We start from the raw sequence: 17501 nt of genomic DNA, 5'->3' as shown, positions 1-17501 counted from the left end.
GCAATTTGCGTCCGCAGTGCGGGCCCGGCCAGCAAGAGGCCTAAGACAGATGTACTTGTACAGCGGATAACAGCTAAGTTACAATTCTTGGGACAAAAGGGCAGTCCAAAACTGTGGATTTATGCGCGTCCATGTCTCATATTCCATCACAGCACAGTTCTATCACAAATTCAACCAAAAGGTTAACAGGAGAGCCTCAATGAGAAGACTGTTAAACAACAAGACATGTACAGTCGTTTTAATTTACTTTTTATTTTGGCAGTGAAATCAGTTTAACATTTTAAATTAACTCATTTTTGACAAGCAGAGTGTATGATTCATGAGGACATGAGTGTTTAATATAAAAAACAAATATTTATATTATATATACATTATATATATATTAATTTTTTTTTTAACAAGGAAAAGCAAATATTCTTTCTGAAACTAGATATACACACATTTAACAATGTATGTATGGATATAGTTATAAATATCTGAATGGAAGAATTGTGACATCACATAAGAAGTAATGTGACATCTCAAATACTGTGCAATATTTTATATTCCTGCTCCAAAGCCTGTTCAATAAGTGAATGACTGGTAAATTAATGTGTGTTAGAATACAATGCAATATGGATACTCTTGCAACCCATATTCTGGAGGTAAGTAGAGCGCTACTGTGTGTGTTAAATTGTCATTGTTTGGCATTGTTGGCTAGCTCGGCCTCTGGGTTATAGACGTGAAGGCTTTTTGAAGCTGCTTACCTTCCAACCCATACACCATAGGTTAATACTAGAGCTTTTTGTTGGGTTAATCTTTGAGCCCTGCTTGATACATATGAGTGTCTTGAGTAGTAAACTTGCTTAGTTATATACAGACACTTACTTTTGTATAGACATATATAAATGTAATTTTTTTTTTTTACATACATGTATATAAATTTATCTTAAGTATAGAAATATATATCTATATACATACTGTATATATAGGTGTGTATATATCTATCATTATATAAGTTTCTATACATGTGTCTAGGCACTTTTTACAATTAGGTGGTATCTGTTTGCCATTGTTCACAGGATGCAGTATGCCCATCATCACTAGGGACGTGTGACAATACAGTTAGAATCCAATACATGTCGCCAGCAACCCATGGTGTTTCATCATCCATGTGACAGATCAGGGATAGAGGCTTTCTTTATGTAGGCAAGAAGTGGGGAATGATCTTTAGCCTCGAGAAAATAAAGGGAAAAGGGTTCAGATGCGCTCAGATGAATTCTGAACATTAAAGGAGAGAGAGAACAGGTTTTCTTCAAACAGTGATTTTATTCTCCAGAGAAGTGAGTCTCTTGGACACAGCTTCGAGTGAGATAGGAGTTAAGGAAATGTAGACTGATAATAGTTCTTAAAAAAAGATTACAGTACAGCTAATTGCAATTAAACATTCCTGCATTCAGGTGGTTTGCCATTATATAGAGGCATGTCCTTCCTTGTCATTCCTTTTGTCTCAACATGTCCCTAGATTTTGCAATATTGTGTCAAGAGATGTCTTTCTTATATGTACATGTTGCAATATTATGTTAAATTGTGTTACTATTGTGTCTATATGCCTATATTAGGCGTATTTCTGGTGCAGATTACAGAGCAAAGGTTATTTGTGCCGCAATCTGAGACTCTTCCCTGCTCATGCCAGGCATTGACTATTTTCTACGTCTGCTTCAGGCCAGAGCAACATTTGGTGCCGAGAGATCGTCGCAAGCCACACTTAGCACAAAGAGATTGTAGAAGCAAAGTAAACAATAGGAAACAGTTGAAAACTGTTCCAAATAACAATGAACAAGTTGCTTGTGAGACCTGGCACTGCATGTTTTTTGCTAGTCTTTCAAAATCTGGATTAATAGTTAGTGACAACCATAGACATGCAGTCTCCCAGATGATCATCTGTCAAGGGGGTTCTGTATTTAGATCAATATTTTCATGGTTGAGAATCCAAATTCCCCTGTGGTGCCCCCAGTAGTAATAATGCCCCTATAGTGCCCTCAGCAGTTCTAATACCCTCTATAGTGCTCTCAGTAGTTTTAAAGCCCTTGTACCACCTTGTACCCTAGTACAACCAATAGATATAATGTCCCCTATAGTGCACTAGTAGTTATAATGCCCCCCTAATACCACCAGTAGACATATGGATTCTATAGTGCCCCTAGCAAATAGAACATCCCCTGTAGTGCCCCTAGTAATTATAATGCTCTTTGTAGTACTCCAAGTAATTATAATGCCCTCCTAATGCCCCAGTAGGTATAATTCCCACTATAGTGCTCCCAGTCGGTACAATGTCCCCTGTAATGTCCATAATAGTTATAATGACCCCTGGTAGTGCCCCAGTAGGTATAATGCCCCCTATAGTGCCTACAGTAGGTATTATGCCCCTCTGAAATGTCTCCAGTAGTTATAATGCCCATTGTGGTTCCTGCAGTAGGTATAATGCCCTCAGTAGTGCCCTAGTAGCTATAATGCCCTCTATAGTGCCCTTGGTAGCTTTAATGCCTCCCTGAAATGTCCCCAGCAGATATAATGACCCTTGTAATTCCCCAAGTAGGTATAATGTCCTTTGTAGTGCCCCTTAGGTATAATGCCCCTCTGAAGTGCCCCCAGTAGGTATAATGCCTCCATAGTGCCCTCTCTGTAGTTACCCCTGTTCTTATAGTGCCCCAGTACATATAGACATATAGTAACCAATCCTGTAGTTATAATGCCCCCTCCACATAGTGCTCTAATACCACCTCCCGCCTTAAGTGAGTAAAAAAAAACCCACAATACTCACCTGACTCCCCACAGCCATCTGCAATGTAAGCGGACCTCTTCCAGCCTGCGGCTTGAATTGCTGGCTTTTCTGCTGCGGTCGTTGCTCTGAAATCAATGTTCTGTCACAACTGTCCGTGCTGGTCTGCCTTTTCATATTCCTCAGGCTTGTGGTCTATGAGAGTAAACAGCAGGGCAGGGAGCCACTGGCTCCCATGTCCCCCTGCAGCAGACCTACAGTTAGGCATAGAACAGCAGCATGGACCATCAGAAATCTACGTACTGGCCTGTTTCCTACATTTGCTTGGATCCTCTGAGTAAGAGTAGGAGAATGCAGCGCACAAGCCACACATCAAGACATGCATGTGGCTTATGAGCTACAGATTGGGCATCACTGTCCTACAGGGATCCATTATGTTCTGATGCATGGCAGTATTATTTGAGTGTTGAATTGCAGTATTATGTAGGAATAATAATAATAATATAGAAGTGTACAATGGTATTTTGTAGGCATTTTATTTAAAGGGCTTCTGTCACCCCACTAAAGTGATTTTTTTTTGTTGGGCTAGTGAAATTAGTTATATTGCGATATATGACAATATAATTGTGTTACCTACTTTGATCCAGCAGTTTCTGCAAAAAACGAAGTTTTATAATATGTAAATTCGGTCTCTACCAGCAAGTAGGGCGGCTACTTGCTGGTAGCTGCTGCAGAAATCCGCCCCCTCGTCGTGTTGATTGACAGGGCCAGCCGGGATCTCCTCCTCCGGCCAGCCCTGTCGGCATTTCAAAAATCGCGCGCCTCTGTTGATTCGGCGCAGGCGCTCTGAGATGAGGAGGCTCGTCTCCTCAGCACTCCCTCAGTGCGCCTGCGCCGATGACGTCTTCTATTTCGGTGATGTCATCGGCGCAGGCGCACTGAGGGAGTTCTGAGGAGACGAGCCTCCTCATCTCAGAGCGCCTGCGCCGAATCCACACATGCCGACAGGGCTGGCCGGAGGAGGAGATCACGGCTGGCCCTGTCAATCAACACGACGAGGGGGCGGTTTTCTGCAGCAGCTACCAGCAAGTAGCCGCCCTACTTGCTGGTAGAGACCGAATTTACATATTATAAAACTTCGTTTTTTGCAGAAACTGCTGGATCAAAGTAAGTGACACAATTATATTGTCATATATCGCAATATAACTAATTTCACTAGCCCAAAAAAAAATAATCACTTTAGTGGGGTGACAGAAGCCCTTTAAAGGGAGTCTGTCAGCATTTTTTGACTAAGCAAAACTGCTGACAACATTAAGTAGGGGCCAGGGAGAGCAAGACAAACATACCATCTATGAAGGTTTTATTATCAGGAGTAGTGTGAATATGAACTGTTGTTCTGCTAGGCACTGCTCTGGCAAGTACACTCGAGGTGGAGCTTCACTAAGAAGTGCTTTGTGCATTGAGCTGCTTCAGAGCCCCTCATCTCTGCTCTGAATGGCAGCTGTGGCATATAACCAGGAGAAAAGAGGTTATAAAGCATCTCAATACAAACAGCACTTCACAGTGAATGACTGACTACCTGTTGGACAATTACAAGAGCAGTGTTTGGCAGAATAAACGTTCATATTCACACTACTCCGGATAATAAAATGTATGTTTGCCCTGTTCTCTCCCAACCATATCTAGCTCTGTCAGCAGTTATGCATGATCAAAACTGGTGGCAGACCCCCTTTAAATATTATTTGTATACAACATATTGCTTGTGTAGTATATAGTGGTGTTATATACTTACTGTTTGCCAGTAATATTTGCACTATTTGGGAACATTATATGCATGTTTAGTAGTAGTATTATAGATGAGGGTACTGATTTATTTATTGTTTTGCCCAGTGGTTCTATTTTTTCCTAAACCAGCCCAGTAAATATTATTAGGAGTACCCATAACTTGAAATAAAAACTATGAAAAAGGATATTCTTTCTTGTTAATGCCTGGATGAGCTCTTCTACCTTGGTCTGGAACTTGACAATAGCCTCACATTCGCAGGGGTTTTCTTCTATTAGTTTAAAAAGAGAAATAGTGTTAGTTGTCTTTGCAATAGTCTGTACCATAAGTTTAAGTTGCATGGCACTTACCAACACAGATCTTCATCTGAAGTTTTTTGCCAATTTCTTTCATGGCCTTAAAATCAGCCGAGTAGAAATAGTGCTCATTCACTGGTTCAGAGGCAATCATCCGCAGCTCATCCTCCACAGCATTGCCCACACCAACTGCATACATCTTGTAACCTGTATATCAGGCATAACATAAATTAAAGTTAGGCATTATATTAGGTAATGGTGGTTTATGAGTGTACAAAAGGAAGTATTTCATCTGTGTTGCATTACTAATGTGTTCAAAATAACAAAAAGTTAGATGACTATGGAGAAATGGGTGGTGGCCAACTTTTTGTTATTTATTACCTTGCTTATCTACTGTAGATTAGGAAATGTATTGCATAATTTTATTGGTTAATTTTCCTTACCCAGTTCCTTAGCCTTCAGTGCAGCATCATTGATATAATCCTGGGAACGACCATCAGTAAAGACAATGCCAACTTTAGACACTCCTGGTCTTCCCCCGTTGGAGATGGCAAAGGTGTTATCAATTAGATACTTGAGGGCTTGACCGGTCATGGTTCCTTTCTCCATGTATGACATCTTTTTTACTGCTGTCTTAATGTCTTTCTTGCTGTTGTATCTGCCCAAGGGGAACTCTTGCCTTACTGCACTGGAGTACTGGACTAGACCAACATGTGCCTTGTTGTTACCAACATCCACAGACTCCACAATCTGATTGATAAATTGCTTGACAAGTTCAAAGTTCTCTGGGCGAACACTCTTAGAGCCATCAATTAGGAACACAAGGTCAATAGCTGAGGCACCACAGGCTGAAAAAAATATCACAAACATCATGAGCTACCAGAGCTAAAAAAAATTCTATATTACTTAGACATGTTTTATTTAATTCATACCATTGCAGGTCTTTCCATCATCATTTAATGTATATCCATCCCTGCAGGCACAAGTGTAGGACCCTGGAGAGCTAACACAAATTTGCTGACAGTCATGATCTCCAGTAGAGCAGAGATCAGCCATTTCTGGGAAAGAAAAGATGTAAATAAATTGATTACATGCTCAAATGAGAATTATTAACTGTATGCTCATATATAAACATATGGGCAGACCCAACCTAAGGGTCGTGTGTTACTTATTTAACCCCAAAGGAACATCCCTTCGCCCCTGTGAAGAGGGCATAATGCTGTCTGGTCAATAATCAGCAAAAAAGAGAGCATTCAGACAGAGTGTAAAGTGTGTGTGTGTGGGGACTCTCATATGTCCCCCCTACATATGAGACTGTAAGGATATCAGATTGATTAAATGGCCATTGGTATTTTACTGCTATCTCTATATACAAGTGTGTTGGGCAAATGCAGTGTATACTGTCTTATCCTGTTAATGTGTGATTCAAAGTATGAGTTAAAATTGTAATAACTTTTGTCACTAGATGTCACTGTTTTTGTAAAAACTTAATATATTATAAAAAGCTGGTCGCAGGAAATTGTGTCAGCATGTGGTTGAAGCCACAAGTACTTCCATGGTAGCCTGAGCAGGTTGCAAGTCCGAGCCTGCTGGGAGTGTTTTGATACCATAAAGAGGACAGTACAGATGATCCATGTGAGAAGCTAAAGGAGGTCTCAACCTACATATTAGAAGAACAATGGCTGTCCTGAGGCTGTGATGTGGTCTGGATGATTTTGTCTTGTAGCATAGTGGACTGAATTGAATTGTAGTAGGGATTGGTGATAGGGGCTCTTGGGAAAAAGGACCAGAAAGGTGAAGAGTATCCCTACTCCAAGAAAGTCTATGTAGCTAAGTGTGCATTAACACATTTATGTGGTAAGTTGTAGTGGACAGTGTGAGATAACATATTTTTCCTCTTGAGTCAATATATCCCAACATGAGTGGCGCAAAATGACTAGCTTTGAAAAAAAACATGGCATTGCGATACTCAGTAGGGAGTTGTTTATGCTATACAGTATATATATATCTGTAAGCAGCAACCCAGTGGATTTGATATGAATGACAGCTCTTCCGGGCTCTTGCAGGCATTCCATGATAATGTGTTGAATTTTTATTATCAGAAATTGCAGTTCTGAAATTTGCCAAAAAGTAATGTTGGCCACATCTCTCTTACATTCATGCAGCTAAATAGGGCATATGGAGTGTGTATCTCTTATGAGACAATTGTTTTAAATGGATTATCATGTAAATAAGCACATTTTAGTTTTAAGCTCTATCAAGTATGCTCGGTTCACACCACATCTTTGCAAATCTTTTGAAAAGTACTATTCTCTTTTAAGGAAATAAGTATCAGCTTACTGCCATGCCATCCTTACAGTCCAAAAGTCTGGGCAGGTCCCCAGGTAACCAGAACATAGCACAATATGGTGAATTCCAGTAGCAGCAATATTTCTAATTAAAATCCTAATTTATTTAGGGTTCATTGTTCATTTTAGCTATGAATATGAACCAGTAAAGGTATATGATTAGGAACCTGCAAAAGTGTTTAAAGCCTGTAAGCATTGTTATTTCAAATATGGACGCACACGTGGTTCCTTTGAAAAAGTTAAGTTAAAGTTTTCTGCAGTTTTGTATTTAATGTGCCAAGTGTCAAGTTAATGATTGCTACACCAGCACATTTAACCCCTTTGTGACCACCCATACGTATTTTTATGCCAGTCACTAAGGGGCCTTAGGCTCGGCCGCTGTAGTCTAAACGGCGCACAGGTCCCCCGTGAAGCGGGGAGCGGGGAACCAGCTCTCATGCCATCCCAGGCTGTTTAACACTTTACATGCCGTGGGCAATGGCGCCCGCCCCGCCGCATGTAAAGTGCTGACAGAGGGAGCGGACTCTCTCTGTCTCCCATCGGCACCCTGAAAATGCGTTTGCGGGGTGAAAATGTGTGTGAAGGCTGCCTGGGGTCTGATGTAAGCCCCAGACCAGCCTTCAGTAATTTCCAGCAGGCTGCGCCTCTCTGGCGCAGCCTGCTGTTCAATGTCAGAATAGCATTGCCAATAAAATGCAATGCATTATAAGGATAGTGCATTACATTTTAAAAGCAATCAAAATGCTTTCTGTTATAGTCCCCTTGTGGGACTAATTAGTGGTACAAAAAGTAAAAGAAAACTCATTTATTCAATAAAAAATCCCATAAAAAATGTTTTTTTCCCATTGAAAATACACTTTTTAATGAAAAAAATAGCAAAAAAAAAAATCTTCCCCATATTTTTGGTATTTTTGCTTCCGTAATGACACGGACTACATTAATATAATGTCAATTATCCCTTATGGTGAATGCCGTAAAAAAATAATAATTGACAGAATTGCTAATTTATTCTTAGTTGGCACCGAAAAAACGCAATAATAAGCGATCAAAAAGTGCCATTTATGCCAAAATAGTACCAATGACAAATACAAGTTGTCCCGCAAAAATCAAGCTCTCAAACAACTCCATAGAAAGAAAAAAAAAAAGTTATGGGTCTTGGGAAGCGGCAATGCAAAAACATTATTTTCATTAAAAAAAGGGGTTTTATTGCAAAAAAAATTGTAAAATGTAAAAAACCTATATGTATTTGGTATCACTGTAATCATACTGACCCAGATAATAAAGATATTATGTTATTTATACCAAAAAATGAACACCGTAAAATTTATAACGTAAAAACTCAGTGGCAGTATTGCTGTTTTTCCCATCCCCTCCCAGATAGAGTTAATAAAAGATATTCAGAAAGGTATAGCTCTTGGAACGCGACGATAAAAAAAGGAAGAAAAACGCTTGGTCAGTAAGGGCCAAAACAGGCTGGTCACTAAGTGTTCTAATGAGTTGCAAAATTTGGTGTGAACAGGACCTATGACCTATGACTTCTGGGACGTTCACAGATGCAGAGAAAAAGAAAATTTAAAGAGGTTATCCCATGACTAATGTAAATAAATAAATCAGACATCATATAGTACATGACACCCTCTTTCTAACAAAGCCAGAACCAGCCCTGTGCCTCACATGGATCCAGAGATCTCCACACACATTTCTCTGCTAGATTTATATCAAGCCGACAGCTCAAGGGGAGTGTCCTTTCTGCTGCAGCTCAGGGTGTGTGTCTCAGCTCTCCCTATCACAGCTCAGGAGGCAGTTGATGGATAAAAATGAGCATGTGCGGCCTTTTCAGTGAGCAGGTCAAAGAAATAAGAAAAAAAAAATCTGCAGGTGGCACTGTACAGATACATTTTAGTGAATTTTTAATTACATGCAGTTACAAAAGTTTTCAGAGGCAGGTGCTGGTTTGAAAACTGTAGACTATTTTTAGTGGGACAAACCCTTTAAAGTGGTTGTCCCATGAAAAAATATTCTACATTCTTCAAACCAGCATCTGGATCAAAATACTTTTCTAATTGAGTGTAATAAAAAAATTTGTATATCCAGTGAGCTTTTCAAAAAAAGTTATCTGTATAGCGCCTTCTGCTGTTTGTCCCTTTCCTTCTTTTTCCATTCAGTTCAGCAACATGGCTGGAGGTGGGTACAAATGCTTAGTCCCATCCTTTAACTCCCACCAGCTGCATTTTCTGCAGAATTGGCACACCACCTGAGTTGTGGCAGGGAGAGAGCTGCAACACAAAGGAAACACCCACTGAACTGCGATAGAGGGAGAAAGCTGCAGCAGAAAGAAGACTCCCCTTGAGCTGCCAGCTGGAAATCAATCTAGCAGAGCAATTGGAGCAATGAATGGGGAGATCTCTGGATCCATGTGAGGTATAGGTCTGGTTCTAGCTTGTCAGGTACTATATGATGTCTGATTTACATTTTTTACATTAATCATGGGATAACCCCTTTAAATAGAAAGTTTGACAGATTGTTTTGGTTGCAACAAATGAGTAGATACAATGCATGGTTTTCCAAGATACTTTTTGTATTAATTCCTCACAGATTTGACCAGCTCTGTCATTGTGGATAAAAGTTCTGGCCTGTCCTGGTCATATGATGAACACATAGGTGCATGGATCATTACAAGAGCTATCAGTAGTGTAAGGCCAGATTCTCTGGCCACCACACGTGGCAGGTTAAGACTTCACTCAATGGCCGCCATGACTGGGAGTGGCCTGCAGATGGACCATTTGGCCTTACCCTTAGGCCTCTTTCACACGACAGTATGTCCATTTCAGTGTTTTGCGGTCCGTTTTTCACGGATCCGTTGTTCCGTTTTTTGCTTCCGTTGTGGTTCCGTTTCCGTTCCGTTGTTCCGTTCCGTTTTTCCGTATGGCAAATACAGTATACAGTAATTTCATATAAAAAATTGGGCTGGGCATAACATTTTCAATAGATGGTTCCGCAAAAAACGGAACGGATACGGAAGACATACGGATGCATTTCCGTATGCATTCCGTTTTTTTGCGGACCCATAGACTTTAATGGAGCCACGGAACGTGATTTGCGGCCAAATATAGGACATGTTCTATCTTTAAACGGAACGGAAAAACGGAAATACGGAAACGGAATGCACACGGAGTACATTCCGTTTTTTTTGCGGAACCATTGAAATGAATGGTTCCGTATACGGACCGTATACGGACCGCAAAAAACGGCCCGCAAAACGGAAAAAAAAAACGGTCGTGTGAAAGAGGCCTTACTGTGCTGTAGCAAGCTGTGCAACTATCTTATTATGACCGGGACAGATTTTTATCCGCTATGAAGGACCCTACTAAAGTATATTGGAAAATTCATATTTCGAAATGCCACATGAGGCCTTCATGATCACGTCTCAGGGTCCAGTCTGTGGGATGGCATAATTTACAGGAAATATCTCTAGCCATATACTGCAGTGCAAACAACAGTGCAGTATTATAGACACAAAATAAGGCTCTATGACCTACCACAAAATGCTTCCTGGAATTTCTTGCTGAGTTTCTCGATCACACTGTAGCTCTCCACATAGTCCACATGTTCATCCAGGGGCTCACTTGCAATCTGCCGAAGGGTGGTCATATCAACACGTCCTACTCCAATGGCAAACAGTTCCAATCCACTTTCTCGTGCCCTGGCTGAAATATCCTTTACACCGTCCTGAGGTCGACCATCAGTTACTACAATGCCTACCTGAAAGTAGTGGAATAGCAAATATATGTCCAGTTTACTGATAATCGAATGAATATTACTGATATTTCAATTTTTTTAATACTGTGTGCTACCTTTTGACAGCTTATAAAATAATTATTCACTATATATTACTGATCTACATAGGTCAGTGGCCTACTGTATTGTAAAGATGGTGATACTTTAAAGCTGTAGAGATACTCAAAATGTATTTAGAGTTTGTAAGACACTCAATGGCCAAATATCCCAATCATAGGCTTGTTACTAGATACATTAGTTTTTTTTGCACTGTCATAGAATTAGAGAAATATTGCTTACCTAAAATGCTATTTGTGCTACAGTACCTATAGAATATATCATATCTACACACACATCTCTTGCTTACATAAGGATACCTGTTGATGCCTTCCTTGCTTGTCAGATAATACCATCTAGAAATAGCATGCTACTATTCATTTGTATTTTTTTCTTGCACTTTCCTTACATTACCAATAGCTGATCATATACTTTCTGATAACACTAAAGGTGCAGAAATGACATTTCTTTTAATTATGAGGCATCAATGACAGCTACCGCTTGACAAAGCTTTGTGTGTTCCCCAATCCAGTAATACTGCGCTTGGAGAGGGGCCCTCTCACCATCCCTTCACAGTTCTAGCTGATAACACCTCTGACACGTCTCTGTTTCACTTTATCAAAGCTGCATTCTTCCTCTGTCTGTTCTACAGGTAGGGAGATATCACTCTAAATGAAGAAGGTTGCAAGACATTTTACTACCTGGTTCAGGAATGTACAAATGTCATAAAGGTGCATGGAAACAATTTTTGTTATTTGGTATCATTATTACGTCAAAGAGCTAGTGGCAGTGATTTGAATAATGTCAAGCTTCTAGCATGAGGCATGAGCAAGATCTAGCAACAGCTGAAGGAACCAGAGACCAGAGGTGGTTAATATTGTCTTTGGTATCAAGTCCTTTAGTAGAGCTGGATATACAAAGTCAACAGCTGTCAGCCAATCAATCATTTGGCTAATTACAGCTATATTTCCCCCGTACATATACATGTTCGATTCAGCCAAAAGTGTAGGCACATTGAAATGAGAGGAGAAAGCCACTGCCAAACACCTCAGGGAGAACAAAAGGTTGAAGCAAAAACATTCTTCTCTCCCCTGTTAGAGGAGAGACTGGAGCTCTCCATACACTTTAGGTTGTCGGCCAAACCCATAACAAGTATGGGAACATTAGGATATGAGTGGCTGCTATTTTTCAAAACAATGCTGTTACGAGAATAAGACATTTTACCATGACCCAATAATGTCTGTTCCAAATTCTGATGGAGCCTCATTTAAGTATCTGTGCATGATGTATTGATTATAATAAGCTGCCTGAAACTGGATTTCAGAGAAATCAGCTTTAACAGTGGACGGCAGCTAAAATTATTCACTGGTCTTGGGTAGAAGTGTCTGCTGGGTAGTTGTAGTTCCCCTCCAGTTTTCTGTGCCCGGTTCATGATAACTGACCACAAATCAGTGTTAAAGCTATGTTTAATGAAAAAGGCAACAGCATTTTAGAGTTAAGCATAGCTTACTTTGGTGGTGGGACCTGTCACAAAATTATGCTGCAGGTGGTTGTGATAGCATGAGCAAGTTGACTGGTTCCCTTTAAAGTCAAGATTGAGCCAGTGAGTATTTGCCATTCAGATTGTCCCGCCTATAAGATTTGGTTGTATTAGTAAGAATAACACCATATCTATAACCAATAACCAACATTGCTTTCTTCTCAGCTAGACTAGCACTGAACCCAAGGTGTAAAACAGGAGTGCTGTCCCATCTGCCCCTACTCCTTTGCCTCTCCACCATCCTAGCCTGGAAAAGTCCCTTGGTAACCTGTAAAAATAACATAATTCATATTGCTCACCTTCTTCACACCTGGAGATTTGAGCCTTGCTCCTTCTCCCTCAGTGAAGGCATGGTTCATGGCATATTGAATAGAAAGGCCTGTCATCGTTCCAGTAGATAGAGGCTGAACCTTTTTGACTGCCTGAATTAAAGCAGCCTTAGTTTTGTGGGTTTTGAGGGAGAACTCATTTTTGACAGAGCTGGCATAATTCAGAAGACCGACTCTTGTGTTATTTATGCCGACGTCCAGAGATTCAATGACCTGAGACAAGAAAACCTTGACCTGTTCGAATTCAGAGGGTCTTACACTACGAGAACTGTCTATGATGAATACCAAGTCTGTGGGATGTGTCCTGCAATTGGGACCTTTTTGGGAGAGAAATAAAAAATCAGTGCAAGTCTATGTAAAAGCAGTTAGCGCGTTTAACAGCGCTCATTATTTTGGTGAAACAGTTAGTTATCTGCATTGACTCTAACTCTATCATCAACAGGACACAACTTAACAGTACTTTTCTGTCTTTTAGGAGTTTTCTAATTTTATTACTCCAGCATAATAAGTAATGCATTTTTTCATGGATGATGCATTAGAACAGATGGCTAGAAAAAGCTATTTGACAGAGAGACGGTGTTAATAATATAATCCTACTTCTATGTTTAGAGTCTCAAAGCCAACACTATGTGGGTTTGACTGGAGAGTGGCATCTTCTAGTCTATTACATCATTATTCTGGTTTGAGAAACTGATCAATATACTGTACACATGTATGTACATACTGTGTATAAAATTAGACTTGGAGATGTTATAATTAGAGATGAGCGCATCGATTTTAAAATTAAGTAATTTGATCCAGGCGATTAGGGCACTTGTGATTCATTTCAATATTTTTTTGGGACCTGAATCAGATGTCAGATTCAGGTGAATAAGGCTATAATCAAATTTTAAGAAATTTGCTCAACTTTAGTCATACTCATAATTCATGTGTTTCTATGATAAAAATTGCATTCAGTTTTTGTGGAATAGACTTACAAGCCTGATCTCCGTAATTGGCACATAGATCCAGAAATCTGGCACGTGTCAGTAGCTTGTTTAGTTTAAATCATAACAAAACCAAAAATGTTTTTCGACTCTATTCAGCAACAGTTGGTTGCTTGAAATTTTTTCCTGGTCTCATGCATGAGTTTCAGCGTATTGGCTGCACTGACAGATATAATTTTTTTTTATTAATTATCTTACAATTGATCTTGATAACAATAACAAATACCGTACATTACTGTTATGCTTCTTTTCTGTATTCTATCCTTACTATAAAAAAGCTTAAGTTTTCTATTTTATGTTATCATTTTCCATACTTGAAAGAAGTTTTTGATGGAACAGGTTGCTATCATACATGCTGGGGAACTAGTTACTTGTAGAATCCATTCTGCTATGAACAGGGACAAGGGGAGCAAACTTAAATTTTGCCCTGAGTGATAGGAATATCATCAACATTATATATTTGAATTTGAGTAAGATAGGCCAGATTCAGAGAAGAATAAGGGCATATTCACCTACATCTGCGACCAAAAATCTTTTTGATATATCAGAATTGGATTGCTGTGGTGTCAAACTTATGGATTTCTGCAAGCCCAATTAAGACTTTTTTTTTTCAACAAAACTGATACATTTAAATTAAAATTTTCTGATTACTTAGATCTCTTTACAATAAATCCACAATATATTTTCATGTTGTATATACTTTTGAAAGAAGAGGAAACTATAAAAAGGAGCTGATTAATATATTGCAAACTAAACTTTGTTTGAATGTCTATGTGTGCTGTCATGGTTGTAAGCTATATGACAAAGTCTTGAAAAGCCACATGAAGACTTTACGTTGGACAGCTTTGTAGCGAAGATTTTTTTTTTCGCTTTATCATACTTCAGTTTTTAGCCAATATTTGTTGCAAAAAAGAATAATTAAATATATATATATTAAGTCACCATGATAGCCACGTATACATCAGATATAGTTTGCATCCTCTATCTCATGTAGTTTTGACTAGTTTCACGACCTTAGTTCAGTAATACCAACCTTGTTACTACAACAAGACTACAGATATTCTCCAAAGTGTGTATTAATATGAACGTACATTATTAACTTATATTTTATGTCTGAGAAATCACTCACCTCTTAGCTGTTGCTGTGGCACTGCTCCCACTGCAACATAGCTATAGCAGCTGAAGAATAGGAGAGTGGAAAGTAGACACAGAGAGGTCTTCATGGTGTCTAGAGAGGAGTCAGAAAGCAGAGTGAGAATGATGGAATGGGTAATTTGTGTTCAAGGTATCCTACCTACACACCTCCAGGTGTACCTCCCAGTTAAGTGACAGAAAAAGGGGTGGGGTGGGTGGAGATTGGCACCAGGGAGTTATATATAGGGGGAAAGGATCAGTGGAAGGATAGTTGTGCTTTAAAAATATTGACTTTCAAAACATTACTGTTAATTCCTTTTAATGACGTGGAAAAAGGTTTCATATAACCGGACATTCAATGAAATATGAAGTGTCCAGACAACACATTATGTCTAGCACAGGCGGAGATAACCTTCATGTAACCATATAAGATATAGATTAATAGAAGTGGCTGGTCATCTCTCCAGCACTAAAGCTTTTGGCTGAACAGCTGAGCTGGTTAGGACACCCAAGGGACCAGATGTCGGTTATGCTAATAACTGGTCTATGATTAGAGGAGGAATGAAACGTCTGAAAGTTGTAACCAGTGGTTCTGCTATTATTGGGTTAATCAGGTGAAAGCTACCTAAATGAGATCCTTTCACTGTGACTTATAAAAGAAGGCCTGTGTCTGTGGAGAAGACATAAACGTCTCTGTTCAGCTGCAGAGCTAACTCCAGTCTTTGCACACAAAGTATCTCCATAGCTCTACACACCACAATTCAGTACTGCTGTGGTGCTGTGTAATAACTTACTGCCAGCTAGAATATGCAAGTAGTTCCTAGTAGGTGTTTATAAAGTGTCTGGAGGAATGGCACACAGGGAGTTAAAGAAGTATTTCGGAAACACTTAATGTTACTGAATGTCTGCAGTGTAGTTCTTTACTTTTATTTGACGTCCCAACAAAACTGTAACTGTTCGTATGTTCTGTAAGCTGTGTATGGTACAAGTCTTCCTTTCTCCTCAATCAGTAAGCAATCTCTAGATTGTTAGGTTTCCTCCTCATAGAAGTGCCTACTATATAGAACTCTGCCATCCCCAGAATAGAACTCTCGCAAGCAGTGAAAATAAAGTCAAAAAGTACTGTAAAAAAGGGAACTATAGGCGTGTTCCTGAAGGCAGAGTAAAAGATGATAAACCACAGTGGCCTGAAACAAAATCATGAGTATAATACTGTACTTAACGACTGAAGTAGCAAATTATACTGGACACAAGACAGCTAGCTCTTAACAGCTTACTGTTCTGTGCATGCTAGATGTCTCATAATGGCAATTTATGCCAACACATAGCGTTCGCAATGAAGTCACGTACAGATATTTCCTTCTTTACCATAATAAGACACTAATATATATAGTAAGTCTTATTCCTAAGTCACCAGTAACAATCTGGTTATCTCAACTGATGAAAACGTGCATCTAGTATATCTCTACTCATATATACAGTACTGTGCAAAAGTTTTAGAACGGTGGGGGAAAAATGCAGCAACATAAGAATGCTTTCAAAAATAATACAGAAGTGTTAAAATGAATAGTTTATTTGTATTAATTAATAAAAAGCAAAGTGAATAAACCAAAGAGAAATCTAATCAAAACAGCATTCAAAACAGCCTCCATTGGAGCAGCCAGCTTTTGAAGGATGTTGGCTTGCTTAAATTCTTCTGTCTCTTCAGATAATACTACACAGACTCGAAGATGTTGAGGTCAGGGGCCACCATATTATAACTTCCAGGTCTCGTTGTCCTTTACCCTCAGGATAGTACTTAATGAGGTTGGCTATATATTTCCAGTTATTGTCCTGCTGCTGAATAAATTTCTATATTTGAAAGGATTCTTACCGTAAATGTTAGAACAACTTTTCATGGCCACCACTGTCCTGCTCTCCCCAAGCAGAGGGTCCCTCAGCTTTATTGTTCTCTGCTGACAAGTAAAGGTGTTCAAATCTAGGGCTTTTGTGGTTCTTCAGCATTTTGCCTGTGTTTAACCTGCATTTGTTCCTGTGTGTGCTCCAGCACGTACCTACCCTATCTGAGTGTTCCTCCACTTCCAGGGTCAGTTTGCATTCTTTTTAAGTTTAACCCTGTCCATCTGCCTTTTATGTATCCAGCCCTACTGTCTTGTCTGCGTCTTCACTACCGCTCTGCCAGATAGTTTATCCTGTGTCTCCTACCAACTGTGCTAGAAGTGTGCTGTCTTGATCTGTAATCTTGCATTCAAGCCTTAGTGACTGTTCAAATTTCTCCTCTCCTGTGGTTTTGCTGTGTTTTCTCTATCCTGAACTCCTGGTGCTTGCACCGGAGTCCCTGACCCCAGTGTGTAAACTGCCAACCACACCAGGTCTATCCCAGGAGGTAGCGGTTTGGGTTAGCCCAAAGTCAAATCGATTGGTTGGCTAAGTGGGTTCAAGCTCAATAATCTGTAAAACTTAGGCTACTTTCACACTGGCGTTTTGGTT

The 17501-nt window shown here is 39.6% G+C and overlaps 1 protein-coding gene across 1 annotated transcript; it reads right to left on the bottom strand.

The window, feature by feature from the left end:
• Positions 1 to 243: 243 nt before the first annotated feature.
• Positions 244 to 15127, bottom strand: MATN1 (matrilin 1). Its single transcript, XM_044285202.1, has 8 exons — positions 15007 to 15127; positions 12862 to 13208; positions 10728 to 10950; positions 5773 to 5898; positions 5284 to 5688; positions 4895 to 5047; positions 4735 to 4815; positions 244 to 1347 (listed from the first exon to the last, which is right to left on the bottom strand). The coding sequence occupies exons 1-8, from the start codon at positions 15098 to 15100 to the stop codon at positions 1295 to 1297; spliced, it is 1482 nt and encodes a 493-aa protein (XP_044141137.1). The 5' UTR covers positions 15101 to 15127; the 3' UTR covers positions 244 to 1294.
• Between the last annotated feature and the right edge of the window lie 2374 nt (positions 15128 to 17501).

This window comes from Bufo gargarizans, chromosome 3 (genome assembly GCF_014858855.1).
Source record: "Bufo gargarizans isolate SCDJY-AF-19 chromosome 3, ASM1485885v1, whole genome shotgun sequence".
In the NCBI taxonomy this organism is placed as follows: Eukaryota; Metazoa; Chordata; class Amphibia; order Anura; family Bufonidae; genus Bufo; species Bufo gargarizans.
Note: the sequence above shows the minus strand (reverse complement) of the source record. Positions and strands in the feature narration are given on the sequence as shown.